The sequence below is a fragment of the Brassica napus genome, chromosome A5 (genome assembly GCF_020379485.1).
Source record: "Brassica napus cultivar Da-Ae chromosome A5, Da-Ae, whole genome shotgun sequence".
In the NCBI taxonomy this organism is placed as follows: domain Eukaryota; kingdom Viridiplantae; phylum Streptophyta; class Magnoliopsida; order Brassicales; family Brassicaceae; genus Brassica; species Brassica napus.
The window spans coordinates 18281289-18307413 of NC_063438.1; the positions used below are offsets into that span (position 1 = coordinate 18281289).

The 26125-nt window shown below is 34.4% G+C and overlaps 3 protein-coding genes across 3 annotated transcripts; 2 read left to right on the forward strand and 1 right to left on the reverse strand.

Moving 5' to 3' along the window:
* Nucleotides 1–2718: 2718 nt before the first annotated feature.
* LOC106352957 (zinc finger CCCH domain-containing protein 12-like) lies at nt 2719–4413 on the reverse strand. Its single transcript, XM_013792609.3, has 2 exons — nt 3454–4413; nt 2719–3178 (listed from the first exon to the last, which is right to left on the reverse strand). Exons 1-2 carry the CDS (start codon nt 4166–4168, stop codon nt 2886–2888), a joined length of 1008 nt encoding a protein of 335 aa, XP_013648063.2. The 5' UTR covers nt 4169–4413; the 3' UTR covers nt 2719–2885.
* Nucleotides 4414–6327: 1914 nt separating this feature from the next.
* On the forward strand, nt 6328–9649 carry LOC125608740 (ubiquinol oxidase 3, mitochondrial-like). The gene is made up of 4 exons (XM_048779203.1): nt 6328–6905; nt 8679–8872; nt 9093–9387; nt 9476–9649. Exons 1-4 carry the CDS (start codon nt 6495–6497, stop codon nt 9533–9535), a joined length of 960 nt encoding a protein of 319 aa, XP_048635160.1. The 5' UTR covers nt 6328–6494; the 3' UTR covers nt 9536–9649.
* A 3925-nt stretch (nt 9650–13574) lies between these two features.
* Nucleotides 13575–16258, forward strand: LOC106352954 (E3 ubiquitin-protein ligase RNF14-like). The gene is made up of 7 exons (XM_013792607.3): nt 13575–14131; nt 14238–14312; nt 14395–14902; nt 14990–15375; nt 15446–15672; nt 15761–15920; nt 16002–16258. Exons 1-7 carry the CDS (start codon nt 13625–13627, stop codon nt 16128–16130), a joined length of 1992 nt encoding a protein of 663 aa, XP_013648061.2. The 5' UTR covers nt 13575–13624; the 3' UTR covers nt 16131–16258.
* The last annotated feature ends 9867 nt before the right edge of the window (nt 16259–26125 follow it).

Consider the following 26125-nt stretch of genomic DNA (forward strand, 5'->3'; position numbering starts at 1 on the left):
GGTTTTTGTTCAAAAAAAAAAGTAGATTTTTTTTTTGGTGGGCAAAAGGGAGAAAAGCCTCCCTATATTATTAGAAAAAAGTCCGACAACTACGATATCACTACATGCCTAGGACGAGAAATGCCTAAGACATCATCCTCAAGAATCGAAATTACATCAGATGGTACATAATCGAAACTATGAATTCCTAATGGTAAAGTAAAAGCATAGTTGGCTAACCCATCGGCTAGACGGTTAGCTTCCCTATACACGTGATCAATTCGGACAATCCAGTCCTTTGAAAGATAGCCATGGCACAGACGTACCAGGAACGACAGTGGGTGAGTCTCCTCAATTCCTGTCTTAAGAAATCCAACCACAACTGCTGAATCCACCTCTAGCTCCAACCTTGTGATCCCCCTTTCCCATGCCAATACCAGTCCATAATACACCCCCCCCACAATTCTGCCAGTGGAGCAGAGCATCGACCAATATTCATTGCAAAGCCTCCGCACCAATCTCCAAATTTGTTTCTCAACACCCCACCTGCAGTTGCATCACCAGGGTTTCCATGTGATGCCCCGTCTGTATTGAGTTTAATCCACTCATCTCGCGGAGCCATCCACCCTATTCTTCTCTCCTCTCGTTGCGGCGCACTGTTCTGATTTCCCAGGGCGCATGTTGCTCTGGTCACCTCTGTTGCTTTCTCCTTGACAAATTTTACTCTGTCTCTGCTCAATCGGGTGTCTCCAAAAACATTTCCACACCTCCATTTCCACGCCCACCAAACCGTTACTGCAAAAAAGGTGGACCATGTGCTCTCTCCTACCCTCTGGTTATCCCCCAGGTTTGTAAACAGCCATTGGAGTAGTGGTTGGGTAAAGAAAATCTGTCTTTTACCCATTGGAACCACACGAATCCATATTCCTTCCATTGCTGGACAATCCCGAAGAACATGTAATACAGTCTCTGGAGCTCCCTTACAGACTTCACACGTATTCGTAGCTCCAAGATGCCGTCTGTATCTCTCACAATTGGTCATGATAACCTGCTGTCCAGCTAGCCACAGGAAACATCGTACTCTCTCCGGAGCAACCACCGTCCATATACGTTGATAGAACCTCTCCATGTTCTGTCTCGGTGAGACAACAGAAGTTAACTGCCTGTAGGCTGACTTTACAGAAAAGCTTCCATTATTGGTTCCTTTCCAAGCTACTCTATCCTTCGCTCCAGTTACATGATCAGGCACGACTGCAAGAAGCTCAAGTCGTTTATCCTCTGTAAGATACGGAGCAATGTTCTCCAAATCCCAGCCAATGCCGTTCTTCCACAAATCCTTGATTAGTTGATTTTCCACAAAAAAAAGTAGATTTGGTTAAAGAAAACTACATTTTAATAGAAAGAAGTGTTTTATAGTATAATATTAAACTAGAAAAGTGAACTATAATGTAAATGTTTCTTAAATAAATGCCAAATAATATACGGATTGTTGGCCGAAAAGACTAAAAGTTGGTTAAATAAATTGCAGGATAAAGAAGAGGCGCCTAACTCTTGTAGCTCATACAGTCAGAGAAGGCACATTAATGTGAAACGCTTGACGAGTTCGAAGCTCGAGTAAGGCACTAAAGAGAGAGAGAGAGAGAGAGAGAGAGAGAGAAGAAGAATCAAAATTGAAACCAAACATGACAAGAACATTAGAAACATATGAGGTATTTCAAAATATCTCTTTTTTATTTTTCCTAGTGTGTAATTGTGTAGTTGGCAGAGAACGACGAAGCTCCTCCACGGTGCAATCGCAGTGGTAATTCGTGATGAACGAACAAGTTCCCGTCACGGTGAAGAACATCTTCATAACTAAGAACCGTTTTGTGTAATTGAAGTGGTTCAAAATCTAATCAACCAAATGTTTACAGTTCTACGGGAGGATTATGTTTGATTGAAATGCACCAGTTTACAAGTTAAAAACATGAAATAGTTATAACATATCTAACTCATAACACTATTTTAGTGTCAAAACCACACTATTTTTATGCAATTTCAGCACTAAAAAGCGTTATTTTCCAACCATAACACCAAATTTCGCACTAAAAGTTATTTTATAATATTATATGTATTTATGTTTTTATTTGTCATTAATTTAATTATCCATTTTATTAATAAATTAAGTAAATAGTATTTTAGTGGGATGAATAGCGTTTTAGTGAGGTGAATAGTGTCACATCAAATTTGGTGTGAAATTATAGTGTTACACTAAAGGTACGAATGATAAAAGCAGTTCAAGCAGATCATGCAGATCAAGCGGGATAAATGCAGATCAAACGGGATAAGTGCAGAACAAGTGGATCATGCAGGAGAAATGGTTGTTTAAGTGTGGGAGATCTGTTTTTGTCCCACCCTTCCATTCAAACACTAAAATAGTGTGATTTTTAGTATTGGGTTGGAAAAAGGTTTTTGTGTCAAAATCAAACTAAAATAGTGTTTTGGAGTTAGATTAGAGATGGCCTTAGATACGATTAGGAACAACGAATACATGGTCAGCTTTTTGTTTGTTTGTTAAGAATGTAAATAACATAAAAATGAAATGTTTAGGTGATACAAAGTGAATTAACAATTTGTTTTAACCTAAAAGATTGATCCTGTGACAAAAAAAAACTTGAAAGAAAATTGAATTGATATGTTGTCAAGATCTTTCTGCTTTATATATCAATACATGGTTGGATTGATAAAAAAAATGGAAAGGATACAGAGAATCAAAGATGACATTTCAACTTCTTAGAGCAGTCATAATGTACAACAACAATATAACGAGATACAAGCCATTACAAAGATACAAAACTCTACAAACAAACAAACCAACAAACTGTACCATCATCATTTATCACTGGAGTTCAAGTAGAAGATAACTTTCATTCAATATCGTCAATCCAATCACCGTATATCAGACTGATTTTCCCCGGGCCTTTCCATTTCTGAAGAGTTCTGATCCCAGGCTTCTGCGTAACCGCACTAGAAGCTCGTTGCAATGCTACTCCACTGTGGTAACCAGCGTCTGAATGATGGGGAAGTCCTGGAGATAAAAGTGTCGTTGTTGTGTCTGAATGTCCTTTTGGGTTTGGTCCTGTTTGCTTTACGTCTGGATTAGGCGATATGCCGTCTTTGCCTTGTCCTTCTACAAGTCCTCCACCAAATCTATGCAACTCTGCCAATCATAAAGACTCAAAACTTTAAAGGTACACGACTTTGGAACTCCTAAAAGGTCAGCAATTCTAAAACTTGGTTACCCATAAGATCTAATTATATAAAGTTCCTTTTAAAGAAATATAAGCTAACCAAGAACTCAAATAAAACAGTTTCTTAAGATACAGAACCGGATAGACTTGGCAAATGTGGCACTCAGCTAAGAGCTTCAGGGTACAATGATCTTTTAATTACATTCTACGATAAAGCAAACAGAGATTCTAGAATGTGTTGTACCTGCAGCTCCGTGAGCAAAATGACACTTAGCACCAAAGGGACAATAACCAGTAATCTCCCACTTATTGCAAATCCTTGTCTTCCAGTTTGAAGGCTTCACAATCTGAATTCCAATTCCACCAAGCACTAGGAGGTTGCTATTACCGTAACCAGCAGGGCCTAAACTAATGGCAACGCTCTCTCTATTCCTGGAAGCCTCATCGTGCATAAAAGAACAGCTTTCTCCATAAGGACACCCTTCCTCAGTGTAAAACTTCTTGCAATGCCTTCCTTTAAACGACCTCCCACTCTCGTCCGTCGTCGACGGGATCTGAAACTCTTCCCTCTGCTCAACCGTAGTGGGCGTTCCCGCCACGATCTCCTGCCAGTTCGGCGGCGGACGACGAAGCTCCTCCACGGTGTGAGCGAAGTTGCAGTTCGTGACGTACGGACACGTCCCCGCGCGGAACTTGCAGCAGAGCTTCGTCTTGAAGAACATTTTCCCGATCGCTTTGGTACGGTTGCTCGCGGCGGAGGACGACGGAGACCCTCGACTTTTCTTGTTCGGAGGACCATTCTCGCCGTCCGGATTCACCGCCCAGACGCGATTGTAGTCGTCTTCCGTCGCCCAGACGGCGCTATCGCCGACGTTCGGAAACCAATTCTCCGGCGGAGGGTTGTTTGTGGGTATCACGTGAACTACATCTCCGCCGGAATCACGCCGGTGGTGACTCATCGTTTGCCTCTAAACCCTAATTCTGTCCTTTCAATTTGCAGAGATAGATCAGATGGGTATCCTCGAAAAGCATCAAATGCATTGATCAACGACAAGTTTTGAGACACTCAAAGCGATAAAACTGGGAAAATGAATTTGGACAGATGATTGAATAAGAAGTGACTACAAAAAATCGATATTTGGAAACACCAATGATCGCCCCAGAAAAAAATCAATATGAAAAAAAGGAATATTCCGAGCTTCAAAGTGAGAGAATATAATGGGGGAACTTACCGTGTTGACATCGGATAAGATATTTATTAGGACAATAATTTCAAACTGACTAGTATTGTCTATAGTAAAAATGAAATTAAATACAGGTTTGAGATTTGAAGTCAGAACACTGTATTAAAATTTGTAATGATTTATAGAGGTGGGTATGGATCAAATATCCAGATTTTCGTAGGTACTGGTGATTTGGTCCGTTTCATTTTAATAATCAATTATCTAATTCGATTTTATTCGATCCATAATCATCCAGATATTCGGTGTCATGGATATCCGGAAAATTTTGGGGTTTTAACCGAATATTCTATCTGATCCGTACGAATAACATAAAATTAAAAATTAAATAAAAATCCAAATAATAATATTTTATTACAAAAAATTACTCAGTTTTAAAATTCTAGTAACTAATATAATAAATTTAATACATCTCATGATGTTTTCTAACAATTTCTTATGTGATTTTTTTTTTAACAGTGATCCTATCTCAATTATAATTAATTGTCTTTATTCATGTGTATTCAAATAAAAAGAAGATGAGAAGTTAATTTTTGTCTAGTCTTCTAGAAGAGTTTGAAGTCGATGATATATCAATATTTGAAGATGTAACGAAGAAAAATGGTTCAGAAAGCTAGTATGGAAAAAATGTGGTCTAAGTTACCATATGAGGATATTTCAGGCAAGAAACCTTTGTTTGAAAATACATGTATGAAAATAAAAGGAAGATGAATACTGGTGGCCGTTAGACGAGGGAATTTGATGCCTTTATAGAGAAAGTTGAACCTGTTGCTGTTTTTCTCAGATAGAGTTCAATAGTAATGAGAGAAATGCTCCTGAGCAAAAGGAAGGGGGGGGAGAGACCATTGTTGTACGACCAAGTTCGTTTTATCTAGTTAATTGTGGGGTAGTACCCAGCCTTGATAAATATAGCTCTCTCTCACATTAAGAAAGAGGAGGTGAACACCGCATAAACAATCTTCAGTGTTCTTTGTTTGTTCTTGTTTTACCTTTTTGATTTGTGTGAGGCGATTCAAGTCGAAACCAAATGATTTCCTTACAAGATATCTGAAGGCATGTAAAGGATTGTAATAAGATCTGTTGAAGATAAATATTTTCAAATGTACTTTTGTAGAATACTTATTATATCTATACATTTTCAAAAAATAATGTAATATTTCTACCAGATTTTTATTATAGTGTATAATTTGGTGGTTTACAAATTACTAAATTAGCCAATGATTAAAAAATCACATATGAAAAACATACAATCAGACTCATTGACTCAACATTCAAGACTTTTGACTTTTGTAAATGAACTTGCTTAGATTGTTTATTTTTTTCGGACTTGCTTAGATTCTTCCGGATGACTTTACATGTAACTTCATTAACATGAGATTTTTATTCGTACATATTTCAGATCATTGCCCAATACAAGCTTTTAACAACTAAATCCATCTCAAAAGCAGTCCGGATTTATTTCTAGTTTTACAGAACTGGTTTTGGATCTATATCTAAACGCTCAAATGAATTTATCTTCTTTTGAAGTTAATTAGAGTATAGATTTTAAGTTAACCTATATTAAAATATAACTTAAACAGATATGCATATATCAATATGTCAATCTAAGGCAATTAAAAGTCTGTGAAATAGTACGGTAGTATCATAGTAACATAACCTAGCTAATTGATACGTATAAGAACATCCATCATGTAATATTTTGTGTTCAAATTTGGTAGTCTAGACTTTAGATGTGTATTAATTATTAAACGATAACAACTAAATTATGAGACTCACATGTTCTTTTACTTTTCCAGGGCAACGAAGCGTGTCAAACTTCTCCTCTGTTCTTAACAATCCTCCAAGAAACTTTGAATCTGACCGAGATTAGTTGTAATCAGTCGTACTATATATAAACTCTTCTCTTCCCAATTCATTTGCCACATAACCAATCTGAAGAAATATAAAAAAACAAAGATATAAAACCCACTCTCATCTATTAAAAGTTTCCATTATCATCCCAAAACTAATCGAAGTTACATCCAAACCCATCTGTTGGGTACTCATGTCCTCCAGGTCGATTTACCGTACTCTTCGACCGGTGCTATCATCTTCGGTACTATCATCCGGTTTAGGTACTGGACATGGAATAAATGGACATGTCATCAGCCACTTGCCCACTATTCGGTTTTTGAGCTCTGACACGTCATCTTCGGCAACTGGGAATAGGCTGCCGGAAAATCCTGTCCGAACGGCCGACGGCAAAGTCATTTCCACTTATTGGGGTATACCTCCGACTAAGATTACTAAACCGGACGGTTCAGCTTGGAAGTGGAATTGTTTTCAACCATGGGATTCATACAAACCGGATGTGTCCATTGACGTAACCAAACATCACAAACCGGCCAATTTCACTGACAAATTCGCATATTGGACCGTCCAATCTCTGAAGATACCGGTTCAATTATTTTTCCAGGTAATCTAGTAGAACTGTTCTATCGATTGCTTATTAATTAATGAAGACTTATTCTTGGGTTCACCTCCTAGGTAAATATGTAAGTTAACCAATCAATAGGATTGTGTCATTTTAGATTCAGTATCTTTTAAAAAAGGGAAAAAAATATTATTGAATTATATTATATGTTTAAAATAAAAATTATATTAATCACAAAAAGAAGTTTTTTTAATCGCAAAAAAAAAGAATTTGTTTTTCAAAATTATTTTTAACGCTTCCAACAAATATTAAACCCTAAACCCTAAACTTTTAGGTAAATCCTAAATTCTTGAATAAATCATAAATCTTAAAGTTTAAGATTTGATCCAAGAGTTTCGGATTTATCTAAGGGTTTAGAGTTTACCCAGGAGTTTAGAGTTTACCCAAGGGTTTAGAGTTTATCCAAAGGTTTAGGGTTTAGGATTAGGATTTAGGGTTTAGTGTTTTGTTGATTGTGTTAAAATATTTTTTTTTAAATTCAAGAATTTAAAATTTATCAAAGGGTTTAGGGTTTACCAAAGAGTTTAGGGTTTAGATTTAGAGTTTAATGTTTTGTTTATGGCATTAACTTTTTTTTCGAAAACTATTTTCTTGCAACTACTATTATTTTTCTTTATTTATACTTTTTTTAAAACGTAATATAATTTGATAATATTTTGTTTCTTTTTTTAAAAGATATCGAATTTGAAATAACTAAATTTTATTGGTTGGTGAACCTATAAGTTCACCCTAGAGGGTGAACCCAAGAATAACTCATTAAAGAAACAAGAAAGCATTAATTGGTTAAAAACCTTGTTTTTTTTCATGAGTTATTCTTGGGTTCACCCCCTAAGGTGAATCTCTAGGTTCACCAACCAATAGGATTTCATTATTTCAAATTCGATATCTTTTAGAAAAAGAAACAAAATATTGTCAAGATATATTATGTTTTTAAAATAAAAAGGTTAAAAAATTAGAAAAAATAGTAGTTAGAGAAAAACGAATTAAAAAAAAAATTTTATCGTCGTCAGCAAAACACTAAATCCTAATCCTTAAACCCTAAATCATAAACCCTATAAATCCTTGGGCAAACTCTAAACCCTTGGATAATTTATACTCTAAATCAAAAACACTAAATCCTAAAACCCTAAACCCTAAACCTTTGAGTGTTTAGTATTTTTGATTTGGAGTTTAGGATTTATCCAAGTGTTTAGGGTTTACCCAAGGATTTAGGGTTTAGGGATTAGGGATTAGAATTTAGGGTTTAGTATTTTGCTAAGGGCGTTAAAAATATTTTTTTAATTACTACTTTTTTAATTTATTTATTTTTACCTTTTTATTTTAAAAATATAATATAACTTATAGCTTGAGAAAATATTTTGTTTTAAAAGATTTCGAATATGAAATCACACAATTCTATTGGTTGGTGAACCTTTAGGTTTACCCTAGGGAGTGAACCCTAGAATAATTCTCATAACCCGACTATATGAGTTAATTATGAGGGTTGTTTGAGAAACGTCTACATCTTGGTGGAGAAAGAAAAAAGTGAGTTGTGATTAGTTTTTGGGATGTTAGTATTTAAAAAAAAAGATGATTAGTGAAAATTTTCAGTGATTTAAACTCTCAGCAATACTAAATATCCTTTTGTTAATCATCATCTTAGACTACCGACTTAGCTTGATAGCTAAACAAGCCTTTGATCAATACCCATATATACACTCATATTATATTGGACACTTACATTGCCTAATTTCAATGTATATATTTTGAGTATAGAGGAAGCATATGTGCCATGCAATGTTGCTGGAGACCGTGGCGGCTGTGCCAGGAATGGTGGGAGGGATGCTTTTGCACTTGAAATCTCTACGGAGGTTCGAACATAGTGGCGGATGGATCAAAGCCTTGCTCGAAGAGGCTGAGAACGAGCGTATGCATCTCATGACCTTCATCGAGCTCTCACAACCCAAATGGTAAATTACCGATTTAAAATACAACGTATAATTTGATCAAAAAAAAAAAAATACAACGTATACAATTGAGACAGTGAAATCAAATATCGACTTTTCTACATTTTGGTTGAGTTCTTGAACCAACTGTGGTTTGACCTGGATCAGTTATCTAATTGAAAAATATTTTCATAAATTTTTGAAAATGTATAACTGATTTATCCTTTTGAATTTGTTTTTTAAGGTATGAACGGGCGATTGTGTTTGCGGTCCAGGGTGTTTTCTTCAACGCATATTTCTTGTCTTATGTAGTTTCTCCCAAACTTGCTCATCGTATCACTGGATACTTAGAAGAAGAAGCTGTGAATTCTTATACCGAGTTTCTCAATGACATCGATGCCGGAAAGTTCGAAAACTCACCAGCTCCGGCCATCGCGATTGATTACTGGCGGTTGCCTAAAGATGCGACGCTGAGGGACGTGGTTTTTGTCATCCGAGCTGATGAAGCTCACCACCGAGATATTAACCATTATGCTTCGGTAAAGTTATATGTTTATTTGTAAAATGATATACAATATTAGGTGTAAAAATGTGAATTTCGCTAAAATATGGGATTATTGTTGGCAGGACATACAATTTCAAGGACGCGAACTCAAGGAAGCACCAGCTCCGATTGGATATCACTAAAGACCATGCGACACGAATTTGAATTATAACGATTAATAAATATGTTTTCGTTTGTTTATAAATTTAAAGTATTTTGTAATTTATATGTATAATAAAAAATATTATTTATCATTATATTCTCATTTTAACTAGATATGTGATTAGAATGACCTTTTGACGTTAAAAAAAAAAAAAAAAAAAAAAAAACTAGATATGTGATTTCACATGTAATTTTTTTATTAGTTTTTTTTTCATATGACTTAAAATTTCAAGTCAAACACAAAATAACCTATGTTTTTTTTTTGAAACTTTCATTTTCCCTATTCACCTTAGAAGTTTGAGTTATTCACAAAAATGCCATTATATTTTTTTTGGAAAATGATTCTTTTATCTTGTCATCCTCATCTTCACAAAGTATTTACAATATTGCCATTGCCATCAATACACTAACCACTATGAACAATTAATTTGAAGTTCTTAATGCATTAAAGTTTTCATTTTTACACTTAATATCTCATTACTTATGCATACAAATCACATATATTTGACTCTCTCTTTAAATTCATTAAAAAAAAACCACGATTTTGATTTCAAGTTTTTAAGGTTCATAGAGACATTGAAGCTCATGATTCGTGGTCATTAACGACTTGGTAGTTCTTGTAGTGAAGTTCTAAGTGCTAGGAGAATCTAATCAAGTAATCTTACATGCTCAAGGTATGAAATCATTTTTTCTCAAATCCGTTTCGCGAAGACTTTCAGAAGACTTTGCTAGATGTGTTCTCCATCAAGAAGACTTCTAGGGAAGTCTTCTAACTTTCCTTTATTAAGAAAAAAAAACTGAAAATCCCAGAGAAGACTTCTCGAGAAGTCTTCTCGGATAAATATGTTAGTTTTGTAATTGACCAAAATTTGTCAGAAATTTAACTTTTTATAGAAGACTTCTCGGGAAAAACTTCTACATAAATCTTCTGAAAAAATTGCTGAAGTCTTCTCACTAGCGCAAGAAGTTTGTGTGGGTTACTTTTGCAATTGAAAAATAATAGTAAAATATTTAATATAAATGAAAAGACTTCTGAAGTCTTCTTCAAATTTTATTCCGGGTTTTGGTCAAATCTTTAGTTACGAGAGAAGACTTCTAAAGAAGTATTTTCTGGAAAAATCAAATATAGTCAATTGCAAAAGTATCCCAAGTAGACTTCTTGCAACATTGAGAAGACTTTTAGAAGACTTCTGTATAAGTCTTTTCCGAGAAGACTTCCCGAGAAGTCTTCTCTAAAAAGTCAAGTTTTTGACAAACTTCGGTCAATTGCAAAACTAACCTGTTTATCCGAGAACACTTCTCGAAAAGTCTTCTCTGACATTTTTGACAATTTTTCATATTCAAAATTAAGCCAATATTTACAGTGGAAGACTTCTCAAGATGTCTTCTGTAGAGTAGACTTCTTAAGAAGTCTTCCATCATAAATTTGCAATTGCAAAAATGACCTAAATAGAAGACTTAGAAGACTTCTGTAGAATTCTTCTCTGAGAAGACTACTTAGGAAGTCTTCTACGTTAATGTTTAATATACTTTCATTTTCTCTACAATTAAATATTTTTTAAACATTTTCTTATTAATTCGTGTGTATTAGTCAATATTAGAGTTCGTGGATGAAATTCATTATGAGATTTCAAATATTTATGTTTACTAATGTTTCTAGTTAATCCTAGAAGACTTCTCCAGAAGTCTTTTAGAGAAAAAGTCTTCTACGTTAGATTTTCAAGATTGTTAAGTAACTTCAAGTTATGTTTATAACTTTCAAAAGTGTTAAGTAACTTCAAGAATATCAAGGTCATGTGGTTTTATGTGTCTTTTTAGATCACAAGGTAACATTTTTTTAATTTGCATGATATTTAAAATTTGAACTTTCACTTAAAATTCAAGTTTGATCTTTTGTTAATTTGACTAAGTTTTCTTGTGAAGTCTTCTCTTTTAGTTTTGGTAAATTTGACTAAGTTTTTGAGTTGTTGTGTTTTGTTATGAATGAGTAGAATGGTTTAAAAACTTCTTTGTATGTTGTAGCAATAACTTCAATAATGTCAAGTACTTTTGGAAAACATCAACATATATACCGAATTCTTTTGATTAATATCTCTTCAAGTTTACAAAAAAATCACAACTAAAATAGTACACATACAAATCATAAAACATACCATAAACAAAACTATTACACATGAAGGTAGATATCATTCCTCAACATAGATAAGTTTGAACTCCATTTGACATCATTCCTATTCCTTTGTACCACTTTGGATAAAAGATTTCGGACTTTGTGAGAAGTCTTTTAGCATAAAATACATTAGAAGACTTGCCTAGAAGTCTTATGAGGAATCTTCCGAAAGTCTTCTGAGAAGTCTTCAAAAGTGTGTCTCAGATTTGAAAAACCTGTAAATTCAAAAACATTCAAATGGCTTCAAAATAAAAGAAAAAACTTCAAAAATATAATTTTATGCTTAAACAATAATTTTGGGCTTCTTCAGATATGATTTCAGGTTTTTCGTTTTTGGGTTATCGGAGTTATCTGTTCGGGTTCGGTTAATAACATTTCAGATTCGGATATATTTTTTATCACCCATCAAGATCCATTCAGATATTTTTTACATTTTATACCGGATACATTGGTTTTTCGATTTGGGTTAGGTTTGAATATTTGGTTACAGATATTCGTAATATACGCTGCACGTGCACACTTTAATAAAAATTTCGGGAAAATCTTAGAAGCGGAACGTTGAGAAACCTCCTATGCAAGATCTTTTTCTGTTGATTCGCTCTATTCTTTGTGGTAAAAAGCGACTTCGTGTTATTTTAAGACGAACTATGGATCGTTTAAACATAAATATCTTGTTGTTTCTGGTTTGAAAATTGACCAAAAACACAAAGTAAATTGCCCCCAAAATCACTTTATAGTGGCCCTTAGAACCGTCTCCTCTCTCTCCTTGAAGTCTTTGATCAAAGACACGAGGGTGGACATATTTAGACAACACATAATTGCTTTTTATGCTAAATGTGGAACAAACATAATGGCTTTTTAATCTTTTGATAATCTCATTTTTCCCACTTTATTGCTTTATTTCTTATTCAAATTTAATTTTGTTTTTGAGGTTTGAATATATCCGATTGTAGTACCCATTACAAGGTGTCCGACGAACTATGAATATGGATATAAGGACTACTGATTTAGCCGAAAAAACCACCAGAAAAACTAACGAAAAACGGTCTCTGAATTAAAAGTAGGCCTAAGCATATTTATTTGGAACCAGAGAACCAAACCGAAAATTAATTACCCTAGCAGATTCTATATTTTAAAATTGAACCAGAACCGAACCGAGAACTAAATAGGTACCCAAATTTCTATAGTATAGTTTATTCTGAGGATACGGTGGTCGTGGAAGTGGTTGGGGGAGTGTATTACGGCTATGTTTAGTATGTGTTTTTACGGGGGTTTTCTTGGTTTTATCTTGATTGTTTTGGTTGTTCACTTTTTTTTTTAAAGTAATGCAATTCTCAGAGTTAAAAAAATATATTTATTTTTGAAGTAATTAAATAATATAAATATAAACCAAAATACCATAAAAACTAAAATACCATAATTTTTTTATCAGAAATATTTAAAATTATCTGAATTATCCAAATTTTATCCAAAAACCCAAAAATTGATATTAAATACGAAAAATTCAATCTTTTTTTTTTACTTTTAACCAAACTGGAACTGAATGGAATCTGAAATTACTTCAGATATTAGTCGATTCCTAATTTTGTAATCTGAACAAACCGAAAGCCAAATAACAGAATTAAATTTTCTAAATAACCGAATGGATTCTGAACTTCTAAAATCGAAAAACTAAAAGAAACGAAAGAACCAACCGAGAACTGAATAACCATGCCTATTCAAAAGTGCGTTCAACATCTTGGACTATAATTAAGGCCCAATTTAAAATTGTTGGGCTATTTTGACCCGATTCTGTGTCGGAATTCAGACCAATCTCTCTATAATAAATACGGTTTTTTCTTCCCTGTCGGGGAACTAAAGCTGTGTCTGGCCCCACCCCCACGTCTCTACCTCCACCGCCATGAGTCGAAGGAATCACGACCGCCGCTACATTCGCCGTGACGGCGTAACTGCTCCGGTCGTGAATCCAGTCAACGATAATCCCCAATCGGAGCATCAGCAAGAAGACACGACCTCCACGGATCGGTTCTCTGCTGCTTCTCCCTCTACTTCTACTTCTCAGCCATCGCAAAACCTCGATCACCCCACAAAACCTCGCCGTATTCGGCGCCGCCGTGGTGGATCAAAGTCCGCACCTCCCTCCGTGGAGAAATCAGAGGTGAATTCAACTGAACCCGATGCTACTGATTGCTTGGCCGATGAGTTAAGCACCTTAGACCTGAAACATAATTCAAATCCGGTTAATAATGATAATTCAAGTGTATACTCGGAGGATAAGCAGAGCCCTGAGATTGAAAGGAAGGAAGATATCATGTTGACTATTCTGAATGATTTGCGATCTAACGTCACTGAGCCGGAGCTAACCGATGAGCAGCAAAGGTTGAATGATCAGTTACAAGAAGATGAGGTAAAGTTTTAAGACTTTGAATTAAGCTAACCTCCAAAATGCTATTGTTGTGTGTTCAGTTTCTCTGTTCATGTAGACTTTACTTGTTGTTCGACGTTCTATGCAGCTTCTGGCACTAGGGTATATCTATGGAGGTAACATGTTCATCCTTGAACGGCATAAAGATATGCGATACTTTCAGGTCAATATATAATCTTTCATACTTATATGTGACATAAACAAGTGTTCTAGGAGATTTATTTATTTATTTATTTATTTTGTAGATTCATGTAAACGTTGAGGCAACTAGTGAACATACTATCTCTGCAAAGCTCTACTTACAAGCTGATTCAAGCAAAGAGTCAGATGATTTCTTATACTCGTTCCAAGCCCAGCACCTTCCTCCGATTGTGTTGACTTGTTTGTTACCAAATGCTTATCCTAGCCACTTGCCGCCTTACTACTTGATAAGCGTTCAGTGGATGAACCCTGATAAGATCTCGAGCCTCTGCTCCATGCTGGATTCGATATGGACTGAACAGCCAGGGCAAGAAGTCTTGTACCAGTGGACAGATTGGTTACAGAACTCGTCTGTTTCTCATCTCGGCTTTGATAATGAGATTGTTCTTGGTCCTTATGGCGTTACATCTTCTAGAGATAAACGTGCTGTCTCTGGAAGTCGTTCACCTGATGTAGATATCCCTTATATTAGGAGTTATGACGACGAGAAACGCCGTGAGAGCTTCCTTGAGAGCTTACACGAGTGCTGTATATGTTTCTCTGAATCTGCAGGTAAATTTAAAACTTGTTTCTTCTTTCAGTACTCTATGGGTTTAGGGTTGGTTCACCACTTTTGTTTTTTTTTCTCCCTCTCAACAGGTTTCGACTTTGTTAAGTTACCATGTGAGCATTTCTTTTGTGTAAAATGTATGAAGACGTATACAGACATACATGTCTCTGAAGGCACAGTCAACAAGCTTCAGTGTCCAGACTCGAAATGTGGAGAGATTGTACCTCCAGGTGTATTGAAGAGATTGTTGGGAGATGAAGCGTATCAACGTTGGGAAACTCTAATGTTACAGAAAACACTGGAGTCCATGACTGACGTTGCTTACTGTCCTAGATGTGAAACCCCCTGCATAGAAGACGAGGACCAGTTTGCTTTATGTTTCAAGTGCTACTACAGTTTCTGTACTCTCTGTAACGAAAAGCGACACGTGGGAGGTACCTGTATGAGCCCGGAGCTCAGGCTTCAAATCTTGGAGGTATCACATTTGATCAATCCTTGGGATTTAAACTGGAAGCCTCTTTATTACATGTAACATTATTTTGTAGGAACGTCAAAGTTCTTCATGTCTGGGAGAGGAACAAAGGCGAAAAGAAAGGGAAATGATCAATGAGATTATCAGTGTGAGTGTGATAAAGCAAAGCGCAAAGCAATGCCCGTCTTGCAAAATGGCCATCTCAAGAACCGGAGGCTGTAATAAAATGGTTTGTAATAACTGTGGCCAATTCTTTTGCTACCGTTGCAACAAAGCTATCACTGGTTATGAACATTTCAGGTTTGTGGATTCCTACATATATATGCATAAGTAGATAGCAGATCATGGAACTAAAGTAATAACCCTTTTTTTTTACTTGGGGGGAAAGAGAGGGAACATGTGAGCTATTCCCACAGGATGCTATCCAAGAATGGAATGAAATGAATGAACGACAAGTTTTTCAGATTCAAGCTCAGTTGTTTGCACCGCACGGTCAGTTTCCTCAGCGCGGTCAGATATGTCCTAATTGCCGCCAGTTCAACCTAAAGGTAAAAAAATGAAAGGTCAATAACAATGTGGAAACATACAACTTCTTGGAGATGATTCTTGATTTGGTAATTATTGTGTAGGCGGGAAACAACAATCACTTGTTTTGCTGGGCGTGTCAAGCACATTTCTGTTACCTTTGCAAAAAAGTGGTGAAGCGATGTGCTCAGCATTATGGACCAAAGGGTTGCAAGCAGCACACTGATGGGTAAAGGCGTGTTTCAGAAGATGTAGCACCCTTTTCGAACACACCAATCTTGATTTAAAACACTACTTAGATTGCAAGGGATAAAATCATATATAAAAAGTAAACTTTTATCTATTATTACTTATTTGTGTTCATTTAGGTATTATATATATATATATATATATATAATATATATATAATTAAATTAGAGTAAGCACGTAAATCAAAATAACACCGCTTGTTTATTTACGATATTTTTTTGATAAATAAATTAATACAATTATTTTATTTATTTAATATAGTATATAACTAAGTTTCAATGATATGGACGATAGATAAGTAGTATATTTTAATATAAATATTATTGAGAATTCATACTTATTTGGTAAACAAAAAATGTGCAATTTTTTCAATGAAAACTTCAAAATTAAAATACTAAAGTTTTAATACTTTTTCAATACAAATTTAGAAATTAATATATTTATGTATTCATATGTTATATAGTTTAATTTTAAACTATATTAATATATAATATGAATTTCTATTATATGCGATTTCATATTCATATGATTTATGATTATTTGTATCTTGTTATTACAAAAAAAACTAAATCATTGATCACAAAATTTTAGTATGAAACATTTAATGTTTTTAGTAATTTATAGTTATTTTAAAATTTAAAATAATAATATAAGAAAAAAATAATTTTTTATTATATGGTTAATGTTATTATTTAATATGTTTTAATAATATAAAATTAAACAAAAAAACTAAGATACAAAAATTGTTATCAAATATTTATTATTCTAATCATTAATGTTATATATACGTTATTTATATTAGGTAATTTTGTAGCGTTTACTTAAGGAAAGTGCGAGAATATTCTTTTGTATACTATTTATTGATTGATAGTTAGTTTAGTAAAAAATATAATATAAACTTATATTGACCAACCTATTTTTCTAATAATTTTGGAATAGATGATAATCCGCGCATGCGCAGAGTGAGTTTTTATAATAATATTTGTTTATGAAATGATTTTAATGTTTTGCAACACTACAATCTTTATCGATTATAAAATGATAAATACAAATGTTGGTCTCTTAAATATATCATCGTTATTGAAGAGTTAACATATTACATCTCATATGCACAAAAGAAAATTAAATTTTGTGGCTAACACAAATCACCAAAACTAAATAGGCAGCATCGATTGTATAATGACGAAAGGGGATTAGGTTTTCTGCCCTCGATTTGTTTACTGTTGACTTTCCATAAGTGATTTCAATTTCTATCTCTATAGAATTGTGCTTTCGTTCTCGTCTTTGTTTCATTGATATGAGTTAAGTTTCCTTTTTAACTTTTTTATGAATTTAGTGAATTACATAAGCGTCAATTAAAAAAGTTGGACACATGTAAAAATTAGTTTCACTCCATATTCATATCTAAGAATCAAAATTTTGAAAAAAAAATCACCGGCAAACTATATTAACAGGTTAATGTTCAAATTTAATATATCAAGCTGTTATAGAATGCAAGTGCAGACTCGAAATATAAATGTTTGTCAAGTATATATTTACCAGCTCGGTCTAAAAATCATCTAATTAGAACAACCAAACAAATTACTTATTTCACCGGTTCGGGTAATATCTGAATCCGTACGAGTAATATCCGAAACCGAATGGATATCCGAAGATCACTAACATAAGTATACTTAACTCTATATTTCTTGTTTATTTATCTCTTTTTTATTTAAAATATTTATATTAATGATTCTTATTGCTCAAAATTAGATAATATACATATAATTAAGGACAAAATCATTTGCTACTCACTTAAAATACATATCAAGTTCTTGTTTCTTGCATTAACAAAAGTTGCATCAAAAATTTCAAAACAACAACTAAATTAGTGCCTTTCTATTTTTAAAGTTTTATCTCCAAAGCCTTTGACGCCTTTGAAACCAATCGAACAAGTCCTTTCCATGGAATATGTTACCAAATTGTTTAACAAATGATAAATGTAAATACCATGTATAATACCTGTTGGATACATGTTCTCAAGCGTCTTAGCGATGGCCCCATGTTTGTCTGAAATAAAAGCCAAATGATGATCATCATCAATGACAACCTTTAGTTGTCTCATAAGCCATTTCAAAGAATGCTCATTCTCTGAGTCGACTACCCCGAATGCAATAAGATGTAAATTATAATTTCCATCTACAGTAGTTGCAACCAATTCTTCAAAAAGTCCCGTCAACCGCAATAACCCACCCGCCTCATGACTATGTTAAATCTTCATATTGATTTCCCAAATGCAATAATCAGGTACTGAAATCTCCCATTGCTGTCGATCTCATACGATGAATGTGTATCCGGATTAGCCTCTCTCAACTTGTGCAAGTATTTCGGCATTTTCCCATAACTTGTCTCCAGAATACCTCTAACTGCATTGACCACATATTCACGTGCATCCCTTGCTAAAGAATATGTGATCTCACATCTGTAATCCATACGCATAATCTGTATGATATCATTAGATTTTGGCCCTTCCTTGACGCTTTCATACTTATGCATAATCAGACTGTCTATAGTTTTGGCCGAAGCAGTCTTACCCCTTTTGGTTTTCTTGAAAGTGCGCATGTATGTGCACCAACATACTTTTTGAAAATGAAATATGTAGATTCATTCAAACACTTTGCTCAATACTCCAATTGCATGCATTATCCGCGCATCTAATATACCAAACTTCTCTCTCTGATTTGATAACCTGGTAATTGAAGTTATGCTTCATTGCACAAATCTCGAAACTCATTTTCAGCAAAGTTTTGTTCTCATAAAAGTTGTCCCTTCTTAACAACTTTGAGCAAAGAAATCTTGGACATATTGTTTCTCTTATATTTTTTAGAGATCATGGTATCAGCATCATAGGCCTCCTCCCCATCAAATTTGACACGTTTCATCTTTTATTTCTTCTTCTCGCTATGCATCTCTGATTCGTCCCTTCTGTAAAACGAGTTTCCCTCATTTTTATCAGTACTTGAATCTGTTGGCAACTTTGTTAAGATCAAATTCTGCTTCATTCCGATTCTCAGCCTTGGCTTTATATGTTACACACAATCGAGTCTAGACATTCTTTTTAACAAAAACAACAAAATTCTAAAGCTGTCGGTCGTTGATCACAGGTGGATATGTTGATGAATTGATCAACTCAGTAAGGATATAACTCAACTCCAAATCGGCTAAGCTATCTTCTTCAATACCAAAATCTTCCAAAAACATTCTCTTTAAATCCTCTAAGGTAAAACTCGATTCCAATAACAGTAACCTACCCCTTTTGTCATCAGCTGAAAAAATCTATCCCGTTGTTGCACCTAATTTTAATACACCACATGTCGTATAGATATGCATCATAGAACAAAAGTGTGTGAAAATCAAAAGAAAAACTCTAGAGAAATCATAGTTTGAAGAAGAAGAAAAGGTTAAATCAATTTTTTTTTTGACAAAGAAATCGGCCTGGCCTCTACACGTTTTAGGATAGTTAGAAGACTAAAAATATTTTCTTGGAATATTTACATAACTGAACTTCCAAAATTTTCGGAAATCAGGTTTTCTTATTCGTAGAATGTACCTTCTACACTGCGTAGAAACCAGAAAACAATTTCATAAGCAGATTCTACTATATGTAGTCTTTTGAATTGTGTGTAGATTTCGTATTCCTAGAATTTTAGAATTGCTTATTAAAGTAGAATCTGCATTCAAAGAAAATATAGTCACCTTTACAATGCGTAGACTTCACATTCTTTATATTTAGAATTTTATTTAAAAGTAGAATATTGGTTCTAGAGAAAGTAGATCAAGTTGTTTAACCTGGAATTCAATTTCTACCAAACCATCTTTTGTAGAATATGAAATTTACTTTCCGTAAAACAAAATTTAAAATTTTAATTTAACAAGTTTTTCAACCCAAAAAAATACAAGTTTGTGTATATGGGTATTTCATCTAATTTTTCTATTTTTTAATAATTTGTTTTGATTCAGAAAACCATTTTTATCCTGAAGGGTAAAACTATTTCATAGGTTTTGAAAATGTAAAGAGTAAAAAGGAGAAAAGGATAAAAAGTGTTTTATATTAAAGGGACAAAGAGGCTGATTTTTTGTTCTATTTTAGCAAATTTCCCAATGAAGAAATCACATTTTCCACATAAACTAGCAGTGGTCTTCGGGTTTTCGAGTTCTCAGGTACAACACTAATTCCATCCGGATTTTATATATGTTTAGATCGGGTTCAGTTAATAGCAATTGGGCCTCAAATGTATTTATAATTCTCTCTCTAAGATCTATTTAAGATCTTTACCACATAAGCCGAGTCTATATGCATAAGATACAAGAAAAAACTTCATATTTTTCATCTAGTACAAGGAATCAAAGAATTTGTTTCCAAACATGAAGACTCAGGAAAAATTCCTTTGAAAAGTTTATGCGAGAAATAACAAACTTTATGGAACAATCTTCCGTAAAACGGCTTTCAGAAAGTTTATGGGGAAAAAATTACATAAAATAAATTTTACGAACCAATCTTCCGCAGAACAACGTTTGGAAGATTTTAACGGAAAACTTTCATAAAACCAGTTATACGAAACAATTTTTCTGTAAAACGAAATTCAGAAAGTTTCCGTCGAAAAACTCTCGTAAAAAATATGCAAGATAATCTTCCACAAAAAAAAAGTTCCAGAAATATACGAAGCGATCAACAGAGAAAAAAAAGGAACTATAGAAAGGAATCAACACTCATGGGACCGACCTCCTTTCTCTTCCTTGTTCAGCATCGCACACCAAACACCATGTCCTTGCTCAGAATCACCCATGAAGCCTCCTCATGGCCCGTGGGGTCCACTTCTCTTATCCTCTCTACTTTGTATCGCCCATCAAGCAAGACATCTTGCTTTGAATCGCCCATCAAGAAATACATCTTGTTTTGCATCGCCCGTAAAGCTTAGCATCACGATTTGCATTGCCCATCATTCATGACATCATAATTTTCATATCCCATCAAGCATGGCCCCTCGTTTTGCATCACCTGTCTAGATTCATCTCGTTTTACATCGCCCGTAAAGATCCTCCTTAGTCCATATCACCCTTCAAGCGGCCTCATGCCTTCATCTCCCAACAACATTCCCATGGTACCTTCTCCTTGAGTCTTCATTGTCCGAACATCTTCTTCTCGAGTCTTCATCGCCCATGTACTCTCTCTTCCCCATCAATGTCTATTCACACTGCCTATGAAGCCTCATCATTTCGATATCCACTGTTCATCATGTTCTCGATTGAATCTCGCTCGAAATGTCCTTTTTAGTCGTAATCGGAATTTTCGGTGAGATTTTACAGAGAAAACAAGTAAGATGTTTTTTTCTCATAAAATTTTAAGTCAAATGTCAAGTCGAGAATGGTTAACTTAACACCATCATGATTGAGACAAAATGAATTGATTTTCTTCATTTCAGAAGACCAAGGACATAAAAACCGTCTGAAACGCATAAATCATATAACAGTCTGAAACAACCTAAACACGATGAAAGCCCCCTCATGACTTGAAACGTAAACCATCCCGGATTGCAATGTCGGTTTACTTGACTTTGATGAAGAAAAATGGAAAAAGGCGGATCAATTTAAAGTTTCCAAGATAAACATGAATTTCACGAAAATAAGGAAGAATCTCCGCAAAAGGATAAAACCAAATTAAGACATAAAAAGAAAGAAAAACAACAATAGATGCATATATAAAGGGATCCTAGGCAGAGGGGAAGGGACACATAATAATTCACAGAGAAACTCGACACTTAAAGAATTTTAGGCTTATTTTCGTTTAAGTTATCGAGCTGCTACTCAACTAGGTTTAAGGTTTAGGTGGTTAGAACTAGAGAGCTCGCTCACAGGTCTTGCTGCCACGAATTTTACAATCTGTTGTAACATCGCAAACGCTCTTACGATGTATTCGAAGAGACCCGGATCCTCAAAGAAGACCCGGATCTTAAGCATATTAATCTCTTGCTCTCAATTTCGTTACGATTTACCTTCTCTTTTTTTGAATATTGCTTGATCACTTGTCGTTGTATTCAAAGAGACCCGGATCCTCAAAGAAGGCGTAAAAGCTACGCTTTCTCCCCATACAAATTCGATAGTGCGAATTTTGGTTGCCACACATATTTTCCCGTTAAACTCGTAAAATCACATTGCCTGCTAAAAAAGAAATAAATAAATTTCCTGTCAAAACCGCAAATTATATTTCCCACCCACCCCTCCCTCCAAACTGAAAAATTACATTTTTTATGGAAAAACTACAAAATATCATTTCCGTAAAAACCTAAAAATCACATTTTCCCAAGAAACCGCCAAAAGAAATAATGATTAACCATGAAAACCAAAAAATTTGATTTTTTTTTAAAAAAATTGCAAAATCAAGTTCTAAATATATTTAGATCAAAGTATCAGGATTCTAGTTAATTTTCTAGTTGAAACTTCTATATATAGAGATGAAAATTAACAACAAATAAGGAAGCAAACCATTTCTTTTCAGATGCTCTATCCAACTGAAAATTTGAATATAAAAAAACAACATTAAGATGAATCATTTGACTGAAATAACTGAATAAACTATATAGATGGAATTGATAGATGAGCAAATAACCATGCCCAATGTGATTTAGTGATACTTGGGAACTATGCTTTCATAGAGGTCATTTCAAATCTAAACATCTCAAAAGATGAATGTATTTTGTTACTTAATCCTCAAGGAAACATAGTATATATTCATATACTGACTATGAAACAAAATATAAATTTATTAGTATGTGACAGGCGGAAAAACTTATATATATAGGATCTTATATAACTAAAGAGCTTTGTATATCTAAAGTGTATGATATAATACATTTAAATTCATAATTTAAAGGGCATAAATGTTTTTTTAAGAAGTCATTGCATGACTTTAAATATTTAAAGGATCTAGAAATAATATAAAATGATTTTTTTATGAAATATGTTGTCTTCGTGATGAAATTTTTTATTTTCCGCGCTTAAAATTTTATTGAATTTCCAGTAATATCTATAGGAAGGAGAATATAATACAATATGCATAAGAGTTTCAAAGATAAAGATCAAAACCAAAAGTCTAAGTTAGAGAAATGTGATATAAAGACATAGAATACATTGACTTAGAAGAATGTGTTTCTCCATGTTCTTACATCAGAAATCATTCTAAACATGTTCATTAAACATGTTAAGGTGTGGGAGGATCCATGGATCCTAACGGTCCCAGCGAGGCCGGCTATCCCTGTTACACCAGTTATGCATCCCAATATGAGAGTCAGTGATCTCATTAATCAGACAGCAAAGGATTGGGATGTTGGACTATTGGAGAACTACGTCAATCTTGATGACATACCGCTCATAAGAAGTTTGGCCATAAACTCATCTCATCGTCGTGATACTTTTTGCTGGAACTACACAAGAAATGGCCAATACACGTTTAAATCTGGATATTGGGTGGTCCATAATTTATTAAAGACGGGAGAAGAGTAGAAAATCTTGGAACCGAGTATCACCAAGCTTCAAGCCTTTGCTTGGAAGCTGAAGGCACCTACGAAAATATGTCATCTTGTATGGCAGTTTTTAACTGGGCATGTGGCAGTAACAAGGAATTTAGCAAGACGCAATATGAGATGTGATAACTATTGCCCAAGATGTGGAGAATTAAAAGTATCTGTAACACATGCCATCTTTGAATGCCCGCCAGCGCTACAGGCTTGGACCTTATCAGCAACTCCAACAAGCCCAGAGGTATTTCCAGTATCAAGTGTCTACACAAATATGGACAAACCTATTCTAGAGGAAAAACTCTATTATCGAGTCGGAACAAGACATGGACCCTTTTCCCTGGATAATTTGGTATATCCGGAAGGCTAGGAATGATAAACTGTTTAGGGGGATAGATAGAGATCCTTTCGAGTTGGTTCGATATGCAGAGAGTGAATGTCAGGCCTGGTTTGATGCGAACAAAGTGGTACGACCAGTGGTACAAGAGAACAATGTGGTCAGCCCCCAAGTCATAAGCTTGGGTAATATATGCTTGTTAGCTGAATCTTTGACAGCATCTGCCAATTTAAGTGGATGTGGATGGGTTTGGATGGACAGTAGGGGAATACTCAGCTCATAGGGATAAGAAATCTTACTAGACGTGAAATCAGCCTTGCATTCGGAAGTAGAAGCACTGCAGTGGTCAATGGAGAATATGCTCCAACACTAAACATGCCAGAGCTTCGTGACGGACTGTTAGGAGCTGATTGCAATGTTAGAGGAACCTCATCCTTGGCCAAGCTTTGCGATAGAATTGGAGAAGATAGAGACGCTACAGATATGCTTCCCGGATTTCTGCATCACTCATGTTCCATGAGCGCGTAATCAAATTTTAGATTTTTTAGCTAAGACTTCTAGATCCATCCATAGGGAGTTACTTTTCATTGGTTGTTCTATTCCGGTCTGGTTACCCAGACCACCTCAAGTTTGTGTAATAGAATGGCTGTTTGACGTAAAAAAAAGCATGTTCATTAAAAATATTTGATATACAAGAGAATAAAAATGTCACTGAATTCATTAATGATTAGATAAAATCATATGAGAATATATATGTAGTAGATAAGAAAGATATAAATATAAACAAAAGAGAAAAGCAATAGATACTGAAGAGAACAATTATCTTATTTTTGAGAGAGAATGGGGATTGTTGAGAAGAAATGACCATGGATTTTCCAAGAGAAAAAGAATAATGTGTACATTTATTGAATAAGTTCACAACCAGTAATGAGTAAATTGAACTAAATATTTGAAAATGAAAAGTACTACATAATTTAGAAATACGATAAAACACCATAAATCTAGAAAACACTTAACATATAGCTTCAATAGCGAGCCTTCTAGCAGCACCACTGCAATCTGGTACTCCAAACTTTTCTGCAGTGACATCAATGGAACACTTCTCTTTTCCGACACATTCTTTTGTTAGAATATCAACAGCGTTCTTACTTCCTTCGCAGGTTCCCTTTACGAAAGATCCACAATTTCCATCTGGGTTACCAAAAGAGGCAAATTTGATGGCAGAAATAGTTTTCCTATCGCATGAAAGCTCAATAACATTTTTCTCATAGACGTTGGCACATACACTTCCCACTATAGTAGTTTGAAAATTGACAAGCGATGGGTTTCCTCCCATCTCCTCAAACAAAATTAGTGTGTTATCTCCTTCTGTGATCAAGAAAGAACGAGGAACATGGTACCTGTTCATGAAAGGAATCAAGAAAAAAAATCCAATAAATGTTCCTCAGTTTTATATTTAAAAGATTTGAATTTGTAACCTAATAATTTGTAGAAAATGTACCATCTTTGTGTAGGTTCTCCACAATTGGTCTGACACTTTTCCGCATAATAAGCCCCTCTATAGTTACATTTCGCAGAACAACCATCAGAGCTTGAAATGAATGCCGGCCAATAGCGTCCAATGTTGTTTCCATTGACCCAAGCTGTACCTTTTCCAAGTCCCAAAAGATCGACAACAACTGGATCATTTCCCAATGGAGCCTTGAACGTAGTCTGAAAGACAAAATGATATGATATTATTTGATACTAAATCAACAAGTGTTTGGTTAGTAATCTTATGAATAATAATATCTAATTACCTTATACCAAGTCATGGTTCGGTTCAATGGTACACTTTGGAATGACCATTTAGACGGTGATTCCGTTTTAAAGAGTTTGTTCTCAAACCCATTTAAACCGGTTTTATAGCTCCATTTATGAGAAGACAAGTCCTTAACTATGGTTTCATCACCATTTCTTCCAATAATTGAAATCGGTCCAGTGATTCCAACTGGAACACTTTCGAAGAAAGCACCATAGTTCTATAAAGAAATTTGACAAAATTTATTTTTTGTTAGAATAGAACTTAAAAATGCAACATAATATAATA